Source organism: Neodiprion lecontei, chromosome 4 (assembly GCF_021901455.1).
Source record: "Neodiprion lecontei isolate iyNeoLeco1 chromosome 4, iyNeoLeco1.1, whole genome shotgun sequence".
NCBI classification, from domain to species: Eukaryota; Metazoa; Arthropoda; class Insecta; order Hymenoptera; family Diprionidae; genus Neodiprion; species Neodiprion lecontei.
Window position 1 is genome coordinate 700951 of NC_060263.1, and position 12210 is coordinate 713160.

Sequence of the window (12210 nt, forward strand, 5' to 3'; positions counted from 1 at the left end):
TGTGTGGAAAAAAACAGAGTACCTTTCAAAGCGAGAACAATCATAGAAAAAATCGCGCGCCTAATCTGAGAGATCAAGGGTAAAGCCCAGGTCGAATTGGCGTGGAATGCACAATGTATAATGCTTCGAGTCGTCCCGCGAACTATGCGTAGAATTCAGATGATAATACTTATTATGCATACATGCGTGCTTATTGGCGACTCTTTCGAGGAAATATCACGCTCCGCTTAGCTGCCCTCAAAGGTTAACGGAAGCAGAATAATTTTCATTGAAGGATCCCAGTTAAAGAATCCAGCATGCCCGTGCATTGTACAAAATCGCAAGGTAAATTTGCATAGGTCATAATCGAAGGAGAAATTTGAATAGCAATGTGTCGCTGTATACGATGTGTTCTATTACGCGCAAGACTTTTTAATAAATTAATCCTTCGAACCGACGTCCGTATCACCTCTAGATTTTCCGCGGACGCCTTGTCTGACACGTGTAGCAAAACTGCATAGCGAACATTGCTTGGAAGTAATCAAGTGGTGGGGTTCATTGTACCGAAATAAGTTACCGTCAAATGACTAGAAAGTGATGGACATCACTCTGAGCTTATGAATTATACGTAAACCTGAAAAATGTTGGATGTCAAATGTATGGCTGTCAGTAATACTGTAAAAATTACAAAAATAGTTCAATAAAGTAAAAAAGAAATCAAAATATTGCGAGTTCCGACTTAGGGATTTACGTGGACTGCCCTATTCCAAACACAGTCAGGATTAATTGGTACGCAAATTTCGCGTATGAAAACATGTTCCTCAAATACGTGAAACAATATAGTCTAGCGGCTACTAGGGGTGCGCGGCATTGGAAATTAGGTACCGATTTTTAGTACGGGTTTCGCATAGGGTAGTTTCTCTGTACCGAAATTTCAATAAATCCCGAAGCACTCACATTTCGGTTATACAGTATACAATTATAAATTACGTCTTGTAGATAACATGCTGAGTATTCTATGATATCGATGAAGTTTATCAAATAACCCCTTCGCATTTTTGGCGATAATTTTCGGGATCTTGGAATGTGCTGGAATAAATTCTTTGTTGCACGATTCCGACGTAATTTTGCGGGAGAAAACGATTAAGCGCAGTCCCAATAGGCTGCGAGCAACGTATGAAGAGTTGGAGCCGGAAAACGAGAACCTGAGTTTTCGACATTTTTCAGACGGTGCTTTTTCCATCGTAACTTCTTTGTTGTTGATCCCAGGCTTATTTCGCTGCGTTTTCTGAGTTCCTGGGGGTCCGATTAGTCGGGAAAGGGTGATACAAATCGAATTTGAGACTAAAAATTTTTCGCTGAATAATGAAAAAAAAGTAAGGCTAACCCTTTTGCATTTTTGGCGAGAATTTTTGCGATTTTGAAGAGTGCCGGAATAAATTCTTTGATGCACCTTTGCGACGTAAATTTGCGAGAGAAAACGGTCGAGCGCAGTCCCAATACCCTGCGAGCAACGTATAAAGATCGAGTTACAGCCGAAAAACGAAGAATTTTATCACTCAAACCAGACTAAACCAATCATCCTCGAAAAAGCATCTGTTCTTGTGCATAGTCCAAATTGTGAGGAGTCACCTACGAATTTAACGTCATTTCATGTCGTCAGTTGGTTTCTCTTCAATCAACCAATATCTCAATCTCATTAGTCACACAGAACGGATCCAAGGATTGCTGCAGAATGATGCAAACTACAAGTGGCTGACCCAAAAGGGGTGAATGTTTCTAAAACTTCGTATACTCGGATGAGGTAAAGGCGATCAACTCGACTGATTCAAATTATTATAGATTTTATTGAAATACTACAACATGTTTGATGTTTGTGATGTAATTCAGGTATCAATTGGATTATAACCGTCTTGATGAATCAGGGATGATTCGTTATATTTATCACCAATTTCTTCCATAACTTTTTGCACGAAGGCAGGTGATGCTTCTCGGAGATCATACGCCCACATCATTTTTGAAAATGCATCAATACATAATGTGGTAACATTGAATCTCATGTATGGCCATTCAGAAGCCTTGTAGTCCCAGGGGAACGTGTGGTGATAATTGTGAGAGCCTTCACCGCATGCCACCAAAGAAACTATGGAGTTTTCTGCAGGATTGATCACCCTGCGAACAAATACATTTCAACAGGTTGACTCGTTGTCTAGCCATATCTGTTCAATTCACACATGCATAGGAGATCCTTGATTACTTCCGTACCGGTTGTATGGACGATGGCCCCAAAGATGTGCGAAACTGTTGACGGACCAAATAGCATTAAGGATCAGCACGTAGCGTATGAAGCATTGAGTCAAAATCGCATGCAGCAACGTTTCACCCCAAAATATAACTGGTACTGCCGTCGGAATTACGAAGCAAAACATGATGTACAATTCGTTTTCATATCTGTGAATATTTGGTGATTTATCAGTTTTGTATTGTTATTTTTATACGCGCTCTTTTGTAATACCTACGTCTATAGGCATACATGGATCGAAATTGTATACGTGAACTCGACTACACACTTTATCTTTCCAACTCACGGATAGCAGAAATAATCGTCCTAATTTTGAGACTACTCACTTCCTATTGAACATGACCACTGGGTCAGCGATGATATCGCTCAAGTCAAGTTCCTTTTGTCGACGAAGGTATTCGGGATGTCTTTCAACCATAAGCCATCCAATGTGGGAGAAGAAGAAGCCTCGCTTCGCGTTGTGGGGGTCGGCATCGGTTTCGGAATACTTGTGGTGGATTCTGTGATCTTTGACCCAGTGAAATATGCAGTACTGCAAAACCAATATTCAACAATTAAAGTTCACTCCATGATTAACTACACAAATCTATTCGCTACTTACCAGCCCAGCGGCGGCGTACATTAGCATCAACGCGATTCGTAAGCCGAGGTTTGCCTTGTAGGCTCGGTGGCTCCAGAGACGATGAGCTCCCGCGGCTACTCCCAGTTCTCCTATGAAATAGTACATCGGGACTGCGCAAATTTGAATGGATTAGTTGAAATAATTGTCAGTGATGTTTTTCAGCCCTCAGTTTTGAGAAGTTTGTCCTAAGCAAAATGATAACTGAACTACAATTCCTGCGATTATTTTGTGCGGCTTGAAATAATCTTACTTAATGATTGACGAGTGCTGCTGACGATTATGTGTAAAATGGTATGAAATGGCAGCGCGCTCCTACAGAAGTGTTCTGCATTGTATGATATCATTATAATCGTTTTCATAACCTTAACCAATTCCACACAGGTGCTACTTTAGCTCAAGTTCAAAATTCTGACTAGATGTTTAAAAAATTATTTTGATGGTAGTATTTTTTGTACGTCTATATGTGGGTTTCTTGCTGAATATACGTATCTTGTAGAATTCTATATTTTACGTAGGAGAAAAAATGCAACAAAATTCCATGCACTTCATTCAGTGAAATTAATACTTCAAATTTTTAAACCCACCCCATAAAACCGTTAACCATTTGATCCGCACAGCAGATAGTCCAAAAGCGTACACGCTGCAAGCAAACACAAATCCTACGTGAAATAACAGGAGGTGCAAAACGTATTTCCATATTATATTCTGTCGAATCTGGCCGGACTTAATTGGCTTCAGGTCCTCCGATTTACTGAATACTGTTTTGCGCGATTCCTCCAATACGTAATTCTCGTCGGAAAGCATCCTGATACTGTTTATTAGAATCACTATTGACAGACTAGTGAAGTTGGCTGAATGTCAGCTTGTTATATACCCGTCAGCGCACCCCCGCAAGACTACAAGTCGAGTATCTGTAGAAACGCTTTGACCTGTAGACCGGCGAAACACCGCTTATATGTGGGGCCTGCGATCAAATCTTTTCTAAAAATTGTAGAAAATTCAAATTGTGTGGAAAAAAAACAGAGTACCTTTCAAAGCGAGAACAATCATAGAAAAAATCGTGCGCCTAATCTGAGAGATCAAGGGTAAAGCCCAGGTCGAATTGGCGTGGAATGTACAATGTATCTATAATGCTTCGAGTCGTCCCGCGAACTATGCGTAGAATTTAGATGATAATACTTATTATACATACATGCGTGCTTATTGGCGACTCTTTCGAGGAAATATCACGCTCCGCTTAGCTGCCCTCAAAGGTTAACGTAAACAGAATAATTGTCATTGAAGGATCCCAGTTAAAGAATCCAGCATGCTCGTTGCACACAATTGTACAAAGTCGCAACGTAAATTTGCATAGGTCATAATCGAAGGAGAAATTTGAATACCAAAGTGTCGCTGTATACGATGTGTTCTATTACGCGTAAGACTTTTTAATAAATTAATCCTTCGAACCGACGTCCGTATGACCTCTAGATTTTCCGCGGACGCCTTGTCTGACACGTGTAGCAAAACTGCATAGCGAACATTGCTTGGAAGTAATCAAGTGGTGGGGGGTTCATAGTACCGAAATAAGTTACCGTCAAGTGACTAGAAAGTGATGGACATCACTCTGAGCTTATGAATTATACGTGAACTTGAAAAATGTTGGATGTCAAATGTATGGCTGTCAGTAATACTGTAAAAATTACAAAAATAGTTCAATAAAGTAAAAAAGAAATCAAAATATTGCGAGTTCCGACTTAGGGATTTTACGTGGACTGCCCTATTCTAAACACAGTCAGGAATCATAGGTACGCAAATTTCGCGTATGAAAACATGTTCTTCAAATATGTGAAACAATATAGTCTAGCGGCTACTAGGGGTGCGCGGCATTGGAAATTAGGTACCGATTTTTGGTACGGGTTTCGCATAGGGTAGTTTCTCTGTACCGAAATTTCAATAAATCCCGAAGCACTCACATTTCGGTTATACAGTATACAATTATAAATTACGTCTTGTAGACAACATGCTGAGTATTCTATGATATCGATGAAGTTTATCAAATTACTGAAAACTCTTCTAGTCCAGAATCTAGTTCTCACGAAGATGTCAATATCAGTAATCGTAGGTAGGTCTATCTGGTGGACGGAAGGGCTACGCGCATTCAAACATCCCCGCGCATCAAGCAAAAGTTTGATCTTGCAGCCATCCGGCGTCTTTGCCAACGATCCGCGTTCTTATCGAGATGCGCACCCGCTCAGGTGACATCTTACCGTGATTCCGTTTCACGTGCATCGAACCTCGACTCTCGATCCGCCTCGAGTCATCCGTTATTCGTTTTTCCCACTAAAAGGCTCCGCTTTGTACCTCGCGTTTTGAATCGACTTTCCGCCCATCTGGGTGTTGGCTGCTCTGGTAGGGCATTCGTCAGCGGCTCAAACGATTCAGAGTTTTCCGTTGAAAGTGGAGAAGGCACGTCAATGGCGGAGTAATGGAGGTTGTCTCGCCTTCAACGCTTCGCTGACGAGCCTTCATTTTTTCCGATTCTTCAATTCCTTCTTCCCTCTGCCCATTACTCGCCCAAACCGAAGTTCCTCATGCTCATGAAACTTGGATTCAGCTAATACATGTCACATTGAAATCGCTCTGTCACCGCGTTAGCGTTCGTCAAAATACACGCCCAAGAGCCTTGACGAGTAGCCGGTTATCTTCCTGGCATTACCGCTGTAGAGTCACTCAAATATTGCGTGCGTTGATCAGGAAACAAAAATCTTTCCTCCTCGCAAGGTACCGTGTAAGTTTCAAGCAGAAATTACGCCACTGAATTCAAGGATCGCCACGCTCAAGGCCTCCAAATATACGTATTAACGCGCACAAAGCCTCCGGAACAATCTTTATCTGTGCGGTTAATTGAGTTGCAGCTATGCCAATTCGCTTGCTTAGTTGAAGTTGATCCTGCAGTAGGTACTCCTCTTCGGTGAGTCGAGAGGTTATCGCGGTCTGAAGTGCGAGGCGTAATCCATTCTACACCTTCTGAAGCACCTATTAACTCATGTAGAAATTATGGTGAATCTCTCGGTGCTGTTCGGACAACCGGGTCACCGGGTCACACTAATTTTGCATCGTTCGCCAAGGAGTCGCAGGACGACTCTGGGTCAGCATCGATCTTCTTCGCCGGGTTTTAGATCGCATTCTATATCGAAATTTCGAGCCGGCAATTTTTTTCAATATTCCCATATTCGTCGCGACATTTCCTTTTCACTAATTTCATCGCTTCAATTACCTTCGTCCGCATATTGCCGTTTCTCTGGATGCAATAACATCCGGTTGGTTCTTTTTACACTTAGCGTCAAGTCCCCGAGAAGAGGAGAACGGACTAACGATTTGAGAGTTTCAGACGCGTAATAACGACCGCACCGAGCCTCCAGCTCCCAACTTGTCTCCAGACAGCCACTCGACGTTACCGAGACGAAAGGATCTCCACGACGCAGGTACTCAACGGTAATAACCTCCTCCGACCACTTCGACGTACAATTAAAAATGTTGCGAATACAACAGTGGGGTGACGACTCCTTGCTTTCCACAATGGCTTCGAGAGTTCATGTTGTCAACCGTTGCATTAGAGACCCCAGGGCTAAGACACGACGCATACCTGTAAAATAACAATACATGAATAAATATATTTGAAAATGAATGCGTTCATTTTGTACCTTGAAACAGCAATCCGTTTATAACACGTCTTTTACGAACTCTGACATTGTTACCGATTTGCCAACTTACATGGTTAAGCATGCATTGCTCCAACGTATCACGGAGAAGACACGAAGCTGCGATCATCAATTGCCAGGCGGTTTCATATGAAACTTATCATTCCTGGCGAAGCGGGTAATTCCAAACGGAACACTGAGCTACGTGATCCAGCTTTGCAGCCTCGCCAACTCGGGGATCGATTAGTTTGACAAATCCTCGGGCACTTTTATATATCTCGGCGGAAAGTTGGCCGTTCAGAATCCGGTTACAAATAGGTTCGTTTTATCAAGAGAATTCAATTGGCGGATATTAAAGGCGTGCTTTATCACACGTAAGCCCTGCGATTCCTGCCGAGTCTCTCAGTTTTACCTATTCGGTACTTCCTCTTCGTCCTTCGCCGTGGGTCGTTTTCAGCTGCGGTAGTCCAGCGGGCTTCATGAAATACTATAATCCTTTCAGATGTCGCCTATTTGTCAGGTCTGAGAATGAAGTTCGCGATAAAAATGACACCCCGCGCCTCATTATTCACGGAGCTCGAGTTCAACTCTCCAGTCGATGCGAAATTCAAACTTTCAACAAAGCTTGCCTGCAGAATAAGAAAAAATCTATGGGTTCGCGTTGCGTTGAGTGGAATAAAGAATTAAGGAGGGGGGTAAACCGTGGACGGTCTAAGGTCATACCTATTTTTAGGAGTTTTTTTTTAAAGAAAATTAAAATACTTGGATCAATTTGAATTTGAGGACTTTATTATTTATAGTTTCAATAATATTTTAGAATTTTCGCATTCAAATCAATAACAAAATGACGGCATGGCGCTTACAAGTAGGGAATTCCTCGGTCAATTTTTATCCGTTCGACTTGAAGTTTTGACACAATCTTTAAAACTTGTTTATCGATTCGAGTTCGTGGCTAGATTTTTGAATTTTAATCCCAACATTTTTTTATACACATTTCTTTAACAATTTGTCGATCGACAAATGAAACTTTTTGTTGATTAAAACTTTTATATAATTGGAAGAACTCTAATTTGAAAAGGTGTTATTGACTCCAAAAAGTTTTTCCATTTGTTACAAGTTGGAACTATAAGAAATAAACCCCTCAAACTGAAATTGCTCCAAGTATTTTCAGTTTCTTTAAAAAATAAATCCTAAAAATAGCTATGATTTTAGACCCTCCAAGCTGTCCTCTCTCCCCCACCATCCTTTAAAAAGTAGCTCTAACACGCTGTTGGAGTACCGAGCAGCTTCGCGTGCTAATTGCACTATTTTAATTCCCAGAACAACGAGGTTGTTTGGGTAAGCCAGTGCTTGGTGAACTATCGAAAAAGGATTAGCGCAGGGGAACACCAGCCACGGCTGCCAAGTGTCTGCCCTGTACGAAGGCGAATGCCCGTCGTTGAACTACTTAGGTTATTAGGAGAATTAGACGGTAAGCCGTCTCGAGTTCCCGGTTAATTGATCCACCGCAGGTGTTCCGAGCACACTGCGATCTGTAGGAGGCAATTATCAAGAATCCTCAGGCCGTTCGAAGTTCTCGAATTAATTTCGTCGTCCAAAAGGAGTCGATTGCACTCTACGAATTTTCGTCCAACCTAGACGTGATGACAGTGGAGCATCTTTTATATACATGTCTTGCTTACTCGCGTAACTTTCACTCTTGGGAAATGCAGCGGGACGTAGAGGTAGTCACAGTTTATTTGCCACGCGACAGGTTCCCTAGGCAAGAGGAATAGAGAGTGGGAGAGAAGCAGTCCCAGCTGTGTTAGTCAATTACATCAGCTCACCTCTCTGCATCTCTCGAATGCAAACCCGGCGGAGCGACCCCCGGCACAACCAATTACCACTGCACAAACATGCTTCCGTCCGTCACTACGGATATTCGCGCATCCCGCCTTCTCCGGCAAACGACAAGTTGGGCTCACCTAATACGCACATCTGTTGGGGTGGTTCATTTTTAACTTTTCTTTTTTACTTAAAGTGCCGCTCGAGAAATTTGTGACGGACACTGAAAAAAGAAACTGACTCAAAACATAGACGAGGTAGGAAAATATTTAGAGGTAGCTACCAATTATTGTAATATTTTTTATTTAGTTTCATGCGGCACCTTACTGGCTTATATTGTATGTATTAGGTTGTTTTTTCGTATCGTGATCCAATTAATCATTGTTCATAAAAATCAGTACTGACAACGAAATGAGGGCATCAAGGTGATGCGATAGTCCTATTACGGTAGTAAAGACTGTTATTCAGATTTCTTCGAGATGATTAACCTTTCGGATAAAAGACGAGAACTGCCAAATGCAGGATTGTTGGGCGTAGTTTGCTGTTGATTGGTGTAAACTAATGCATACGAGTCCGTAAGGTGTGCACATAAAAATAAAGAAAAAATATAACTATAATTGGTAGCGACCTATAAATATTTCCCTACCTCTTCCAGGTTTTACAGCAACTTTTTTTTTTAGTATTGGATACAAATTTTACGAGTGACCCCTAAAAAGAAGTAGAAAAATTAACTACCCCAATATCTATAGACATGAGATACCCACTGTGCGTTGGCTGGAGAGAGAAATTTCCGCGCGATACTCTGCACCAAGGCTTTGAAAAGTTTTCGACCACTCAGTCACCTCGTGTTTTGCGAATGTTTGCTCTCGGTTGTTTGCCAAATTATCGAACCGGTATGCTGCGGTTCGTGCCACTCTTGACACTGCAAACATAATTCGTTATTAACATAGAGTACACACATTTGTCAATAATTGATTAACCTTTGCAGCATAGTTTGCTGCACCGTACGGTTTGATCGTAATAAATCAGAAGCCGACGCGGAAGTGACCGGAAAATTCTTTTTGCAAATTTTTAATACATAGCTTTACTAACCAGCCATATTTTTTCCTGCATAACTAATTTACGATCAGCAGCGAGTGCAGTCATAATAATTTTGTACCATTTCAAGTGCAGGGGGATTAATTACGGCTGTTATTTCATCTCTAATTAAAATTCGTCGACGCGGCGCGGAGGTGAATTATATACGTGCAATCCCTGGGAAATAAAACGACTTTAAAGCATCAGTACGAATTAAACTTCATGCGGTACTAATTAGCCTGCTTTGTGATTCACGCGTGCAACGTTCGCCTGCATGAAGCAAACAGACCCACACCTTTAGTTTCATTGCAAGACTCACGGATTGACACAAAACCTTACCTACCTTGTGCCTCCTTTTCTTGTATGCCGATACATTTCACTGTCGTTCCGTGTGACTAAAAAGCGACACAATTTCCGCCACCTTCTTGGTTTTCGTTTCAAAAAACAGTACGAAAAATCGTCGGAAATTGACAAGGAGAAGATCTGTCTTCCGGGCTGATCGTCTTCGGCAGCCAAAATCTCTGCAAGTGCGAAAACCGGATCTGAAAAACGCGCAAGCGTGGCCTCGTAAGTAGTCCAGTCACGTTTCGCTGAACAACGAGTCGCCGTGCGTTGGTGGGATTTTGGGATTCCGGATAATCGGATTTGGAATTTAGGGTCACGCGACTTTGCGGCCTGCCGCGAATCCCTCCACGCGGTAAATGGCGAACGGATGACCCGCCACCGATTCCTTTTTGACGCAGTGTCCGTCCATCCAGGGTCCATGGGCGGCATTCATCCACGCGATAATTCAGGCAAATCGATCCGTCTGTTCCTATCTAACTTCTGCGAATGGATTCCTGTGTACAAAAGACCGCAATGGCGGAAAAATCGTTCGGGTTCCGGGTGTACACGAGTCGTGAAGTAAGCGGAAACTTCTGGTGTACATGATAAAAAAGGAAAGGGAGGCGAGCCTTCTTCCGTCTCTTTTCTCTCCACCGCGTTTAGGCGTAGAGTGTTTGCTCGGTGGGGGAGCTTAGCGAAACGTGACACTGGTTTCGCGGGGATTCGAGGACCCGTTCGGGATGAAGGATAAAGGCTGGATGCTCGTCCCTCGCCCCGTCGCGTCGGGAGGAAGACCACGGTTAACCACAGTTGGAAACTTGCTAGGATTAAGCACACCGAAATGTCATTTGTTGTAACGAAGTTTCCGGCTAATGACTGGGCTCCGCTCGGGCGAACGAGCAGCGCTGCTTCCGCCTTCGTTGTAACTTTCTCGGCTCCGAAACTCGTTTCCCAATCTGGTAAAAAAATTGATCGAGAATGGGGGAACGAGGGATCTTGCGCGTGGGTACCAAGCGACGGGGAATCATCGTCTCATTTTCCCGATTCACACTCTTTCTCGTCATTTATTTATATACTATTCACAGTCAATAATAAATTATTAAACAATTATATCGTCGAAATAATAAACAAAATAACCAATCGGCGAAGAGTCGGTGGTAAATGTATATACATACACATTATCATATTTCTGTATATCATAATATATGTACATATGTGTATCATATCCCCTGGACCGCCCCTTCCTATAATAAAAATAACAATAATAATAATCATTGATGAATGAACGAAAGGTTACTTTCAATATATAAAATTTTTTGTTAATAACAGTGGGATATTTGTTGGGATTGAGGGTCGCTAGTTTCTATTTTATTAGACTTTTCTTTTTCTTCGTCATCTCTTATTTACAATTATTATTATTACTATTATTACTATTATTATTATTATTATTATTATTATTATTGTTATTAATATCATTATTATTAATATCATTATTAATATTTTTATTAATATTATTATTAATATTAGTATTACTATTACTATTATTATTATTACGCATATTATTATTATTGTTGTTGTTGTTGTTATCTCTCATTAATCGACTAGAGGACTAATCGTATCGTGTATAATGAAATTTTTGTGTCAGGCAATTATATCGATTTTATCATATTACGAATAATTATTATTTATCTGCAATATAATATCATATACGTGATAATTCAGAACAGACTTGCAGCCTCTTTTTAGGAATAGATTCTCATTATTCTCTCGTTTCACTTTAATTCTATTAGAATTTCGTCACTAATCATAATTGAATTACATTTTGTTACCTTAAAGTTTAATTGTTGTTGTTTTCTTTTTTTTTCTTTTTTCAGCTGACGTTCAGCTGGGTAATTTATTTGGTGAGTAAAGGATGTCAGAAAACAAAAAGACAAACATTAGTTGAAGAAAAATTAAACGTAAAGGTAACAAAATGTAATCAAATCTTATACATGTATGTCATATCAATTGATTTAACCCACACAAATGAAATTTACACTTAACGCCGAGAGCTGATAAAAATCACTGTTGTGTCTATTATTAGTAATATAATTTTTCTAAACTTGTTATGTTCGTTACCATTTCATCCATTCTAACTTCATTCCGATTCCACTCTTTCTCTCGCACGTTTAATTCTACATAAGCTATATATGTCTGTATATGTAATAACTTGACGGAACGGATAATAATCTACAGTGACTGTGTTGCGAGTCCTTATACCTCTATATCATATATACGTATATGTATATGTATACGATTAGATATGTATGTACATATGTACATGCAGATCCGCGTTGCAGGCATGAATAAAAGTTTTCCATTACACACGGTATGCGTACGCGTGTATATGTATATTTTCG

The 12210-nt window shown here is 40.9% G+C and overlaps 1 protein-coding gene across 2 annotated transcripts; it reads right to left on the reverse strand.

The window, feature by feature from the left end:
* Positions 1–1806: 1806 nt before the first annotated feature.
* LOC107220539 (stearoyl-CoA desaturase 5) lies at positions 1807–3817 on the reverse strand. 2 transcript variants are annotated; one of them, XM_046736344.1, is made up of 5 exons: positions 3488–3817; positions 2883–2992; positions 2608–2813; positions 2245–2430; positions 1807–2151 (listed from the first exon to the last, which is right to left on the reverse strand). In XM_046736344.1, exons 1-5 carry the CDS (start codon positions 3705–3707, stop codon positions 1866–1868), a joined length of 1008 nt encoding a protein of 335 aa, XP_046592300.1. In that variant the 5' UTR covers positions 3708–3817; the 3' UTR covers positions 1807–1865. The 2 variants fall into 2 exon arrangements, with proteins under 2 accessions (XP_046592300.1, XP_015514670.2); XM_015659184.2 differs by having other exon boundaries at positions 2883–3013; positions 3488–3815.
* Positions 3818–12210: the final 8393 nt, after the last annotated feature.

Bases quoted from the DNA above. Each gene is read 5' to 3' on its own strand.
- LOC107220539 (XM_015659184.2), bottom strand. From the start codon at position 3,707: ATGCTTTCCGACGAGAATTACGTATTGGAGGAATCGCGCAAAACAGTA. The intron at 3,014-3,487 runs GTGGGTTTAAAA...AAATTTGCGCAG, and splicing joins ATGGTTAACGGTTTTATGGG to TCCCGATGTACTATTTCATA. The intron at 2,814-2,882 runs GTAAGTAGCGAA...TTGGTTTTGCAG, and splicing joins TGTACGCCGCCGCTGGGCTG to TACTGCATATTTCACTGGGT.